The 13,309-nt window shown below is 37.3% G+C and overlaps 3 protein-coding genes across 4 annotated transcripts; 1 reads left to right on the top strand and 2 right to left on the bottom strand.

Annotated features, from left to right (window-relative positions):
• Window positions 1–3,646: 3,646 nt before the first annotated feature.
• LOC147521576 (uncharacterized) lies at window positions 3,647–9,893 on the top strand. Its single transcript, XM_086574455.1, has 3 exons — window positions 3,647–3,934; window positions 4,025–4,498; window positions 9,472–9,893. Exons 1-3 carry the CDS (start codon window positions 3,772–3,774, stop codon window positions 9,801–9,803), a joined length of 969 nt encoding a protein of 322 aa, XP_086430581.1. The 5' UTR covers window positions 3,647–3,771; the 3' UTR covers window positions 9,804–9,893.
• Window positions 9,894–10,334: 441 nt separating this feature from the next.
• LOC147521577 (putative calcium-binding protein CML15) lies at window positions 10,335–11,820 on the bottom strand. 2 transcript variants are annotated; one of them, XM_086574543.1, is made up of 2 exons: window positions 10,979–11,820; window positions 10,335–10,577 (listed from the first exon to the last, which is right to left on the bottom strand). In XM_086574543.1, exon 1 carries the CDS (start codon window positions 11,618–11,620, stop codon window positions 11,138–11,140), a length of 483 nt encoding a protein of 160 aa, XP_086430669.1. In that variant the 5' UTR covers window positions 11,621–11,820; the 3' UTR covers window positions 10,335–10,577; window positions 10,979–11,137. The 2 variants fall into 2 exon arrangements, with proteins under 2 accessions (XP_086430669.1, XP_086430632.1); XM_086574506.1 differs by having other exon boundaries at window positions 10,335–10,581.
• Window positions 11,821–12,952: 1,132 nt separating this feature from the next.
• Window positions 12,953–13,276, bottom strand: LOC147521578 (uncharacterized). The gene has a single exon (XM_086566007.1). The coding sequence runs from the start codon at window positions 13,274–13,276 to the stop codon at window positions 12,953–12,955; it is 324 nt and encodes a 107-aa protein (XP_086422133.1).
• Window positions 13,277–13,309: the final 33 nt, after the last annotated feature.

The following is a 13,309-nucleotide window of genomic DNA, read 5'->3' on the forward strand; positions in this document are numbered from 1 at the left end:
CTGTTTATGTATTCAGGTTGGATTCGGATATAATTTTTGGGTTTTTTTAATTTTAGTGTTATTTGATCAGGTTAGTCGGGTTTGGATATTAAATTTCGGATATAATCGGGTTTGGGTTCAAATTCGGATACTGTGAAATTATTCGGATTCGGATATAGCCATATCCGACCCGATCTCTGCCCTAGGTAACTCCACCGTTCTAAAAATTGGTCTAGCGCGATCTCTAGGCGCTAGGCAGTGCTCAATGGACTCACCTAGGCCCAAGTCATTTAAAACATCGTGGACCGATTAGGCGGGTTTAGGCGGCCTCTAGGCACTCCATTCAATTTTATTTTATTTATTATTTTTTTTTGAATGATTAAATGTCGAAAATTAAAAGCCCGTGTAGACTTAAGAGTTGTATTAGTTTAAAAAACTAATGTCTAATGTAAATTATATATCATTATAACAAAGAGTATGTTTTTATATGAAGTTGATTTCTTCAATTATTACGCATTTTTGTAATAAATATATTTGTTTGTATTTATTTTTTGAGTTATAGTAAATGATTTTTTTCATTTCTTATAGTATAAGTGTGTATTATTATATATATTAAGAAAAGAAAAAAACCGTTTAGCGTCTAGCCCGTCTAGGTATTGCCTAGATAGCATAGGCGTTAGGCGTTTTCCCACCGCCCGACTAACGCCCAGGGTTTTTTCAAAACACAGGCCACATAGACATTCTACACATTTTTGGACCCACTTATAGTCCGAAGGATACTCTTATCAGTCTTATGTACCGAATGATGATTTTCACTGGGGCGTGTAGTGCGCATTTGCTTTTATAAGGACGCAAGATGATTTCCCTGTCCTTAAAGAAGGTAATGTACCTTTAGAAGCTGCGGCATACCCTTCATCCTCAGGATGGTGGGACAAAGCATCTAAGAATATGATGTTTCACAATGCAGCTTTGCAGACCATTAGTCCATTATCACCTCCACTTCTAATAAAAGTAATAAAATTTTGCGCGAAAACCAAAGCTGGTTATTTCAAGGACAACGGGATTCACATTCACTAATACTACTGCATTTGTTTAGACATCGATATAATAAAACAATCTTTAATTGATTGTGATGATATATTGATATCTTCATAGTTCATACTATGTAGGTGGGTTATATTGCTGGTAATTTTAATTAATCATTATAGCATGGATGAGTGGATGACGATAGTGGCTAGCCAGCTGGAAATACAACGGGAGGAATTATGTATGTGCTGTGAAAGTGTGAAGTGTGAACGTTTCCATATCATCGATCTATAGTTTATTTTTTCCAATTTAAATTTTCGTTAATTAGCTGAATCATCTTTTACAAATGTTTAAAGGTAAAATTGTAAAAAACTGGTAATTGTGGGCAAAAAATGTCACTAGGGGCTATTTGTCTTTTTGGCTTAAGTTATAATGGCATCTCCAATGGGGGTATAAAATTACACCTCCACCTAGTCTCCACGTAGGTGCAATTAGGATTTTACACTTCTAATTGTATACTATTGTATACTATTGTATAGCTTATAAATATCCACACTCTATACTCCTCAACGGAGAAGTGTAAAAAAAAATTAAATTTTAAACTCGGACGTCACTTTAAGTAACGTCCGAGTTAAAAAATTACTTCAGAATTAGAAAGGGACGTTACTTAAAGTGACGTCCAAATTGTTTTTTACTCAGATGTCTGTTTGAGTGTTGTCCGGGCTTTTTATTAGCTGATAGCGAGAGGGGAAATTCTTCACCCTCCCTATCAACTAATACTCTATTACTTACGGTATAACACCCTCATTGGAAAGAGTTTTTTGACATTTGGGGTGTAAAATTTTCACTCTATACGGTTTACACCCCCATTAGAGATGCCCTAGAGTCAGGTTTTATAAGATGGTCTTATAAAGTGGGTTGTTTTTTATTTTAAGTTCATCTTATAAGCACTTGTAAAAATAGAAAAAACAAATACACAACATCCTATAGATGGTTATTTGACAAATATAATCCTGCTTTACATTACATTTAATTTGAATAGATCAATTTGAAACAAACTAATTAAGTGTATAATTTGATTTTCAATTTCAAATCAATTTTGATAATTAGAATATCTATTTTTAAAAATTACCTTAATACTAAAGTGGTGGCAGTGGTGGTCTTAATATTACGATGGTGGTAGTGGTGGGGGTGGTCTTGATAGTATTGTGGCGGCGGCGGTGGTGGTAATAGCTTGGTGGTGGTGGTGATGGTGGTTAGGGCAATGAAGTTATTTTAAACAGAAGATAGTGAAAAATGAAGAATAGAGAAATGGGGCTAAGGGTATATAGACAAGGATGTTTAAGTCATTTTTCAAGTTATAAAACTTATAGAATTGAAATAGATCCAATTTTGACACTTATAGAATTGAAGCCTCTTACAAGACATTTCTAGTAGAATGCCTCTTATAAGAGGCAAAAAAAAACAAAAAAAAATGTCCAAAATAACTTGTCCACATCTTATAAGAAGTTATATAAGTCTAGTAGAATCAATGTCGGCCCTGAGGCAAAACCACACAAGCAAGCGCTTTGGGCCCCCATTATTTTGGCAAAATAAGGGGCTACCAGTCCACCATTAGAGTCCACTGAAATAATTTAACGCATCTTGCAATATACACTTACTAATAAAAACAATATAATTTTAGGTTTAATTAAAGCTTATATATGGCTAATGAAATTATTAAATCCACTTGCTATTTCATAGATTACAAAGTCAAAATATGTATAAAATCTTATTTGTTATATAAAACAATAAGGAATTTGACTAAAAAGATGAGATAACAAATAATAACCCTAGGCAAAAAATGCATCGATTTTTGTTTTTGACATGTGAATTTACACATATATAGGGCCACATTTTAAGAGTTGGCTTCGAGCCACTAGAAACTCAGGGCCAACACTGAGTAGAATGCCTCTTATAAGAAGCAAAAACCAAACAAAAAAAATGTCCAAAATCACTTGTCCACATCTTATAAGAGGGTATAAAAGGTTTAATAGGCAAAAACAAATGTCCCATAGTGTGATATCGGAGAAGTCAAAAATCTAATATGTTCCACTTTCTGCATGTTATCATGGTCTCATAGTGTGTGGGAGGCAAGGGCAGACCTGGGGGGGGGGGTGGGGGGGAGTGTGTGTGTGCTGCAGCACACTCAATTTTTCCGTCAAAAAAAAAATACTAGTTATAATAGTGTATATAATTCTTCCAAAAAAATACTTGTAGTGTATGCATGTTAGCTGTAGCAGCCCTCCTTGAGTAGCAATCCTGGATATTTGTGGTGTATGTTAGTTGTAGCAGCCCCAATCCTGGATCCGCCCCTGGTGGGAGGGGACCAAAGCAGTGGAGAACACGATGTTTCAATTTTTAGTACTATGGTGGGATATGATTCGTCATTGGTGGCATCACTGCCTCACTGGCATGGTCTCAGACTATCAGTCTAAAAAGTAAAATTTATGAAGTATGAAGTATGAACTACGTGGGAGTTTAAACTCTAAATCTAAACAGCCTAAACGTTCAGTGAATTGGTAATTTTATAGTTAACGAATAAAGAAAAGTTCATTATGCATGGACTACTTTAATTATTTCTAACTGCTTTAATGTTCTCACCTTTTTATACTTTTGTTTCTTACCGTTTCTTCGTTCACAGTTTCTTACTTCACTGATAAGTGTGCAACTGTTAAGTGTTTAGTAAATTTGCAGACAGGAAGAGAGAGAGACACAGAAGAAGAAATGAAGAAGAAGAGAAGATCAGGAGAAACTACACTAAGCAAATCTTCTTCCCAACGGAAAACCATACAAGAAAACCACCAACAAACCAAAAATATCGGTTGCATGTCCGGCATTTTCCATCTCGTCTCCAAATACCACCAACGCCGCAAATTTCTCACTTCTGGTAATTATGAACTTCACCCTATCAATTTCCAAATACTACATTGTTTCTAATTCTACCCTTTCTCACATTCATTTTCCTGGTGAATTTTAGGTGATAAGAAGGACAAAACTGTCATTTCACCTCATATAGAATCGAAGCAATTGCCAGAAAACGACACGCCACCTTTGGACACAGCTGATTTTGGAAAATTCCCATGCAATGTTAAGCGCAGTCCCACAATTGCGTCCGAAATCCGGCGATTGGTGTCCACTGATTTACCAGCTAATTCACGCGATGTGGTTGCGCAGCTGCTGAGACCAAATGGAGGTCCTTCCTCCGCCGAAACGGTGCCCGAAAAGCGGAGGAAGCTGATGGAATCATTGCAGAAATGTGAAGATGATTTAAATACGTTGAAGAAAATAATTGAGTCCGTTCAATCAACGAGTCATGTCCAATTAACTATCCCGAAGCATGTGAAAAAGTGTTTGGATGTTAACAATGAACAACCAAGTCCAGTTTCTGTACTCGACGATATATCATGTTCACCATCTCCAATTCGCAACCGATCTAGTATTCAGGCAACTGGTAATTTTCTACTTCAATTCCTATGTTTTTTCTTTCCATTTTGAGTAGAAAGTAAATGCAAAATGTTATCATTTAGATAAGCGAACAATACCTGAAAACAATATCACTTAGATAAGCCAACAACACCTGAAAAGGCCCCGCCCACAACCATGGCTGAAAATGTTGCGATATATCACAAACTATCAGTGACATATATCAATCTCGGGGGTTCCAATCCCGATAGTAATTAGTAAACCCTGACCAGTCATATAATATAGGTCAAGATACACAGATCGGGTTTCATACACGCGTTAGGATTTTTTGGATGTCAAATTTCGTATAAACATCTTAAGTTAGTAATAGCAGCATATACATTTATTAAAATATTTATTTAAATGAGTTTTCGCCGTAATAGTAAGCGCAAAATATATGTAGGTAACCCATTACAAGCACAAACAACAAATTGTATCCAACAATACCTAAAAGAAACAAACATTCTCAAAGCTCAACTTAGTTTGTACAAATTTGTGTTCCTCTATCACTCCATATATGTATGTGTAATTGGCGAAGCTATTTGAGTAGGGATGTCCAAACGGTACCCGATCCAGCCCGAACTTGATTTTTCGAGTTTTGAACGGGTATCGGGTTATTCGGGACCGGCCCTGTTCTTTGCAGGTCGGGTTCGGGTATTTGTTGGATACATGTGACCAAACCCTACCCTAACCCTATATTTCGGGTACCCGTCAGGCTCGGATTTGGGTTTCGGGTATGATAAAACCCGAAATATATGAAACAAAAAAATATTAGATTTCTTCATCAGGAACGTCATTTTCAGCTATTAGATATCAAGATCTCAAGAAAAACCTCTTTTTCATTTAATTAATCAAAAGTCATCTTCTTTTATTGGATTTGATCTGTTTAACTTTAACATCGTAAAGCCACCCAACAGTCATCAAAGATTCAAAGCACACATGATTGCATTTTTTGAAAAGCAAAAGAAGAGAAAAGTAGACCAAGCAAGGCAAGCAATTCTAAGACAATGACTCAATAAGATTGATGGCTTTTTGGGAGTTTCAACTTCTTGTGGTGGTGTGAATCCGACCTGTTGATTTGACAATAAGATTGATGGCTTTTTGGGAGTTTCGGCTTCTTATGGTGGTGTGAATCCGACCTGTTGATTTGCTCAGCTTTGGTGACCACATTTAGAAAGAGATATTTGAGGAGGTGCTGCAAATTTTCTGAGTGAATGCAAACTTAACACCACCATCAAACCCACCAATCTCTTCATCAGGAACGTGTGATTGGGTTGTCTTGTTCTTGGGGAGTTGTGGGAGGAAAGATGGAGAAAAATAGTAAGGGTACAGTCAAAGGTAATTTGTCTTGAAGACCAAAAGTAAATAGTAATGAGCAAAAGACCAAAAGTTTGTTGAAGATAAATAGATAATAAATGAAAATAGAGCTGCTGGGAATTATGGTCTAGTTCGGGTTCGGGTTTTGGTCGGGCATTTTTACCCTCTATAATCAGGTTTTGGATTTGGGTTCGGTCTGGATGTGGTTTTGGGCTTTTTAACCCTTTTAACAAGTTTAGGGCCAAATTATCGGGTTGGGTTCAGGTCGGTCCGAGTTTAGATAGTGTGACCAAACCCGACCCTATATATTTCGGTCTGGGTTCGGGTTTTGTCGGGCTCAGGTAGGGTTCGGTGCGGGTTTTTTTTTTGGGTTTCGGGCTGGTTTCGGGTTTCAGCCAGATGAAATGGACATCCCTATATTTTAGAGAGAAAAATAATTTTAGGTAGGTTTATCAAATATATATGCACCATGTTTAGCATTATTGTATAGGGATGGCAATTTTGTACACGACCCGCTAACCCGACACGAAATTAGTAGATTCGGGTTAGAAAAAAAAGTTATTGGGTTATTTAAGAGTTTACCTAAATACTACACTGACCCAAAAAATGACACAGTCAAGACACAGTGACGTGACATGTTGCAACATCAATGATGCAGTGGTGAAAATAAGAGCCCAAATTCTCTTTTTTCTCTCTCAAAACACTTCTTATCTTTCCATTATCATCTTTTCATTCTCATTTTTTCTTCATAGCAAACCATCCATTTTAGTGGTATTTCTCAGTGCAACATTGATATTGCAGTGGCTTTCATGGTGTAACATTGATGTTGAAGTTATATTTCTCAGTGCAACATTGATGTTGTAGTGGTTTTCATGGTGCAACATTGATGTTACAATACCACGTCACTATATCAGTCAACTGTGTCAAATTTTTTATGTTAGTGTAGAATTATTTGGTTCAGGTCACATATGTTAACCCGAGTAATCCGTTAGTAGACTCGATTAGTTTTCATGTCTAATAGGTCAGGTCATCAACCCGTGACCCGAATAACCTGTTTTAAGATAAGTTTTCTTATTTTTTTAGATCTCATCATCCCAACTATCTAAAATAAATTATTAAAATGAGAAGGATTAGCCGTCATATTGATTCATTCGATAAAGATATGTTTTTCATTGATAATCTCTCGAGAGTACATGCTACTCCAATTGCTATAGTTAATGGTGCTCTCCCTTCAGTCATGGTGTTTGATGATGGTGCATCGCCTAGCGATACTGGAGGATTGTTACGATCAACGATAATCGATGATCGATATTGGGTTAATTCGAGGAAATCCAAACCTCCGATATGGTTTATTGAGGAACCAATGACCTCCTATTCACACAATTGCGCAAACACTTAAACAATTTTCATTTCATATGTCTTGTGAGATTCATTTACAATATATAGAAGCTACCCATGCACATACTACCATAAGAGCATCTTTAGGAGTGATATCAACCTAGTATCAAACACCAAATTTCCAACAATTTGGTGTTTTTCAACTTCAGGAGAGTCACATGTTGATGAAAACACCAAAAAAACACCAAACCAAATACAAAATCGGCCAATATTTGGTTCTAGGTTTCGTGCTGTATCAAATCACTCACGCGGTTTTGCCAACACCGCGTGGGCTTGAGCTTCTAATTGGGCTTATATGGCGCGGTTTTGTGAAAACCGTGTCAGAGATTGGGAAAGAAAAAATAGAAAAAAGTTTATGTACGATACATGGTGCGGTTTTCTCAAAACCGCGTGAGCTTGGGCCTGTCAGTTGGGCTTTAGTGACGCGGTTTTGAACCGCGTGGGCTATATGACGCGGTTTATCCAAAACCGCGTAGTTTGATGTCGAAAATTTGATGTTGTTCCTCAAGTTGCTTGGTGTTTTTTTGGTTTGGTGTTTTTTTTGTTCAAAATTTTGGTGTTTTTTTGGTAGCTTTCCTAAAGATGCTCTAAGAACAGCATAACATAAACTACCCAACACACAATATCCATTACTGATAGTTAGTTACACACAATATCCACTACTGATAGTTAGATACACAAAATGCCTAAATAATAGGAACTACATGCTAACTTACACAAATCCAACAAATACCCTTATAAACACACTTGACGCCATATTAATCAAAGGACTTTAGCAGTTCAGCTTATGCACTTGACGCCACCCATGACTGCCCCAAAACCCAATTACTTCTTCACTTCCTCTAATAATAAGGGTTAACGAGTATTGCCCCCTCCCCCAGATGAGCCAATTAGGATCCTCCCTCCCCCAAACCCAATTACTTCTTCACTTCCTCTAATAATAAGGGTTAACGAGTATTGCCCCTTCCCCCAGATGAGCCAATTAGGATTCCTCCCCCCTTAGCAAAATATGTAGCTGCTTAGGGTTTGGCTCCTAATTCAGCCCACTGATAATTTATTTGGATTCCATTTTTAATTTTTTAATTATTTTATAATAGTTAAGAATTTATAATAACATTTAAAAAAACATTAATGCATTTAACACAATAAAGTACAATTACATTTTCAATAAACAAATTCCTCGTTCCCCTCACTTCTCCAACAAAAAACTTTTAATTTTCTTTAGTAATAAGAGTACTCAAGTAATAAATAGTTCTTCACTATAATGAACCGCAAAAAGAAACAATTTATTTATTTATTTATTGTGGCACTATTTGTAGTAATTATGTATTTTGCATTAGGATGTCCACACACACATTAGATATATAAATAAAATATTAGAGGTATAAACTGTTGGAGTTATCCCTCACATGAGGAGAGAAACGGAACTGATTCTACGAGGATTTGTCGAGCGCACCTGCGCTCATGCTTTGTGAAATCATTCCAGTGTTCAGAGCGCGACCCGCGCTCAGAAGGGGTGCACCCGCGCTCAGACTCGATGCGTTGGCCAGCGACCAGCCATATGAGGCGCGACCCCACGCCAGAAGGCGCCAGCATCGAGTCTAATTTCGTGGGCCTCGCTTCTAGAATCACAAATTTGGTTTTTGGAGATAAAAACCAAAATCAAGGTTTTGGAAAACCAAAGACTAAGAACTAGACAAAAACAAAGAGTAAAAAACCCAATCTTGAAAACTATCAAGATTGAGAGATAACCTTTACAGAGATACAACCCTGTAAAGAGATAAGAGTGATCTAGTAAGGTGAGAAACTGAAAGGAGAGATTGTAATCTTCCTGCTCTTGTGGAAGTAGGCATCATTGGCCGAACCACGGTAAATCTTTGTGTTGTGGTTTGCTTTTACTGCTTTACATTATTATCTGTTGTTAATAGTTGTTTAGCGAGTTGGGCATGTTAGTATAAGTTGTAGTTGATATCTAGATTTTGTCCGGAGTTGATCGAATTGAGTTCATATACAAGTTATCTGTGTAGTGGGGAATCGATTGGTATTGGTATAATCCCCAACATAAACAAGAGAAAAGTGTGTAATCGATAGTAGAAAGCCACTTTTCGAACTTCCCTTACGGCCCAAATGGCTTGAGCCGCCCTGGGGATACACTATCACACATTAATTTTTTTTCCTGATCTGAAGCAACAATGGGCTTTGTAAACCTCGATGTTTATTTACACTCATAAAGTCTTAATGTTTCAGGGTGTACCGAATTCTTCCACAAAATCACACTTGAAGCATTGCCTTTGCCTAGATTCTCACATCGTAAAGAAGACGAACAATATGACTACTTAAGCTCAGCAACAAGAGCTAGTACTGCATCACCGTTTTGTAGCAGCAAAGCCAAGGTAGATAGTGTTACTGAAGTGTGTCAAGAAGCTGTTTGGGAGGAAACTTGGGAGCTAAGAAGAATAGGGATGATGTTAGAAGATTACATGTTTGGAGACTTGATTGAGGAGATGGTAAAAGAATTAGGATGTTGCGACAGGTATGCACTTCCTTTTGAGGTTTGTAGGCGAAGACTAGCTTTCTAGTTATGTTTATTTTCCACAACCATATAAGGCTTTGTATGTAGTCCTAGATACAATTTGTGAATGGAATTGATTTGAACGTTGTTGTTTCCACTCTTACAGTTCATACTTCATACCATCTAAAATGAGGCAACCATTTGTGTCAAATTTTTATGCATGTATGCGTCCACAAAACGAAATCTTCGTCCCAAATTGTGGAATTCTTCAGAGCACCAATCTGAAAATACTTTGGACGTCCCCTTGAACATCATTCGATCTCATTCCCTTCCATCAGGAATTGATAGAATCTTTAGGGACTCCATTCTTGTTCAGGTGGCCGTGGCCTTCAAAGGACTTGACTTGTAAGGGACGAAATTAAAAATGCCTGGTGATACTATAAGAATCCAGTAATCATATTCTGAAAGATTGAGTTTAGAATCCCTTGTTCTCTTTAATAAACGCACTTCGCTTGATTTCGTTCAAACAAAGAAGTGAAACTGCCGTACATGATCTAAGTTGAGAATGAGGATTTGCACGAAGTTCGGCACCAGGATATCAAACACTCTAAATAAAAAGTTACACATTTTGAATCTAATAAGAATCTATTACAAACTACTTTGTAAATTTTATGGCTAATTGCTTTGAATACATGAACATTTAGTATCTGCAACGTATTAGTTCAGTAGGTGTTAATCGCCTATCCACCTGCTCCAGAGGATCTTGGCGTATACAGGAAGTTCTGCTGAGGTTTTTCTGCAAAGTGCTATCTAGTTCTAGTGTCCAATACCAGATTGTCTCCTTACTGTAGATAAAATAACAGAATTAGGTGGATATCAGCCCCCTTCCGAGTTCCAAGTGTAGCGAATTTTATTTATTTAATTATGTGAATTGCGTATTCAGGGGACTACTTCCTTGTATCATACGGCTAGACTTCTGTTAAGTGTTTTCTGCAACTTGATTTTAATGACTTGCCGGCATGAATCCATGAATTTTATTATCATAATGTATCATCCACTAGATAACGTGAAGCCATTAACAAGCCTAAACAAATCAGAAAGGGTTATATTAAATTTTATCCCCAAGTGGGAGTGGAATGCCTCAATTTTCTCGTTTATACAATTCTTCCATCATTTACAATTTAGGAACAAGCAACTTCATGAAAATTTAATTACATTTATAAATGGAGAGGTCAACATTACCAAAACGTTAGTGTAGGAAAGAAGGCGATGATAACAACGGCGACAAACCATGGCCTGATGCCCATCTTTTTTTGTGGATCTTTCAAGCTTGATAGGCTGTGATGAATCCAACACCACATTCATGACCATGGCCCTTCAAAAGTGACCATGGCACGACAATCATGAAACCGTGATACCAAGGAAATCAGCTGCAGATCTGCCCATAATGTTAGCGAATTCACCGAAACTAATGACACCATCACCATCTGCATCAGCTTCTCTCATCATTTCTGTAAGTTCTCTATATGTTAAAGGGTGTCCCATTTTTGCCATTGACCCAGCAAGTTCAGCTGCAGTAATATAACCATTACCATCACGGTCAAAAGATTGGAACACTTCTAATAACTGCTCTTGGTTGATCAAAACTTCTTCATTCATGTCGGGCAATATAACGTCCACCAATTCTTCAAACTCAACTAATCCATTTCCATTTGAATCCATATTGGATAATAAAACATGTAGTTGATCACCTGTTGGCTTTAGACCAAGAGACCGTAAAAGCGCTGCGAGTTCTAGCTGTGTAAGGCTTCCATCTGAATCCATGTCGAAGCGGGAAAAGATGTCTTTCAGTTGTTTAAGTTGGTCTGTTTGAAGACTAGCCATGGAAAATGGTAAGAGAAAGGTTAGAGAGGGAGGAGGAGAGAAAAGGGAGGTGATAGGGAGCTTGGTTTGATTTGTTATAGATGTGAGGTTGTGAATAAGCGCGTTGGTGAATATTGTTTTGTTTTATGTTGTGAGGTGGATGTGTATGGTTGCTGTGTAACAATGTCCATTATTTTCTCGAGTGCAACTTCTTAGAACATGTCGCCTGCCTCACATCATTTGGTCCATAAATATAAAATATAGATCAACAGAGTGATGCTTATAAATACACTTCACTGATTTACTAATAGCATCCTTAGTTGACCTACAACTACAAAACAAAAGTTAACTCAAAGATGATCGATGACTGATGTATTTAAAAATGTGGAAACCAAACTGGTACCTAGGAAAGGGTGACAAGTGAACCTATGCAATTGTCATGGGAAGAAATACTATTAGTAGGCGCAGGTCGCAAGCCATGAGAATGATGAGGAATTGTTCCAACCCAACTCTTCATTTCATTCCATGATCGATTGGTACAGAACATGAAAAAGTAGATGCGCGCAATTCAATGGTTATTAGGAGGTCAATGTAAAAGATGAGAACATGAGCACAAACAATTTTGGACAGTCTCCAAACAGTACCACGGACCACTCCAAGAAGCGCGTGATCCGGACTTAAACAAATAAAAGTCAAATTAAAAATGTCGAAGGAAATAAGATATACATGTTGGAAGTGATGCTGATGCGGATGCTGAAAACCTTTGCACCAGATGATCTTGGAGACACTACATGTATTTTTCGGAGACAAGCCAATGGGAGGAGTTAATGGTTTCGCATGCTCTTTGTCTTGGTGATCATGTGTTCGTGGATCATCGTAGGTTAGTGCAGTGCACTAGTCATGAACCAATTACACCACAAACATGTCCAAGTAGTAATCTAGTGACTACTTTACTTAAGCAAAAAAAAAAAGTAACTACGTTACCCTTAAAAGGTTGTGCATTATTATCGAAAAAAAACAGATTGAGCATTAGTGCATGACTTCTATCATTAAGTCATGAACCTCTAATTCAAGCAAGTAACAAATACAGAGCGGATTGGTTATCAGATCCACATGAAGTCAATACTATGAACTATCTCATCATTGCAGCTTTGAGGAGTTGTGAACAGTTGTCTTATGAGCTTCAAAAACTATTATATTTGGAACTTACTATCCCATTTGAATACCGAGTGCTCTATTAATAACAACACACAATTTCAAACATGGTTCGATCATATTTACAACGAATCCTAATTTAATTCAAAATAAAATTAATCAGTCACAGATTTTACATACTTCACTAAGAGGATCATATCAAGTTGAAGGTGGAGGAGAAGGAGTCTCAATATCATGAGGCTTTGAAGTAATTGCTTTCGCTCCTAGTTCCAATTCATCTGATATACAGCAGCAAAACTTTATGCGAAACCACCAGTAACAGTCAACATACCTAATGTTCAACGGATTCCCTGAACGTCTAGCTAAGAAACGACCCAAGATGCATGACAGTAGCGTTATAACAGCTAGCACAGACATTACAGCAAAAAAAGGTCCAACTGATCCATTATTATTTGAAACCGCTTCTGGATACATCACTTGCTGTGGCTCCTCCTGCTGTTCAGGGAAGGATGCAGATGCCATCGCGTTCTTGCAAGTATAGAACACGTCCAAGCT

The sequence above is a fragment of the Coptis chinensis genome, chromosome 1 (assembly GCF_015680905.1).
Source record: "Coptis chinensis isolate HL-2020 chromosome 1, ASM1568090v1, whole genome shotgun sequence".
In the NCBI taxonomy this organism is placed as follows: Eukaryota; Viridiplantae; Streptophyta; class Magnoliopsida; order Ranunculales; family Ranunculaceae; genus Coptis; species Coptis chinensis.

Bases quoted from the DNA above. Each gene is read 5' to 3' on its own strand.
- LOC147521576 (XM_086574455.1), top strand. From the start codon at position 3,772: ATGAAGAAGAAGAGAAGATCAGGAGAAACTACACTAAGCAAATCTTCT. The intron at 3,935-4,024 runs GTAATTATGAAC...GGTGAATTTTAG, and splicing joins CCGCAAATTTCTCACTTCTG to GTGATAAGAAGGACAAAACT. The intron at 4,499-9,471 runs GTAATTTTCTAC...TTAATGTTTCAG, and splicing joins ATCTAGTATTCAGGCAACTG to GGTGTACCGAATTCTTCCAC.
- LOC147521577 (XM_086574543.1), bottom strand. From the start codon at position 11,620: ATGGCTAGTCTTCAAACAGACCAACTTAAACAACTGAAAGACATCTTT.
- LOC147521578 (XM_086566007.1), bottom strand. From the start codon at position 13,276: ATGGCATCTGCATCCTTCCCTGAACAGCAGGAGGAGCCACAGCAAGTG.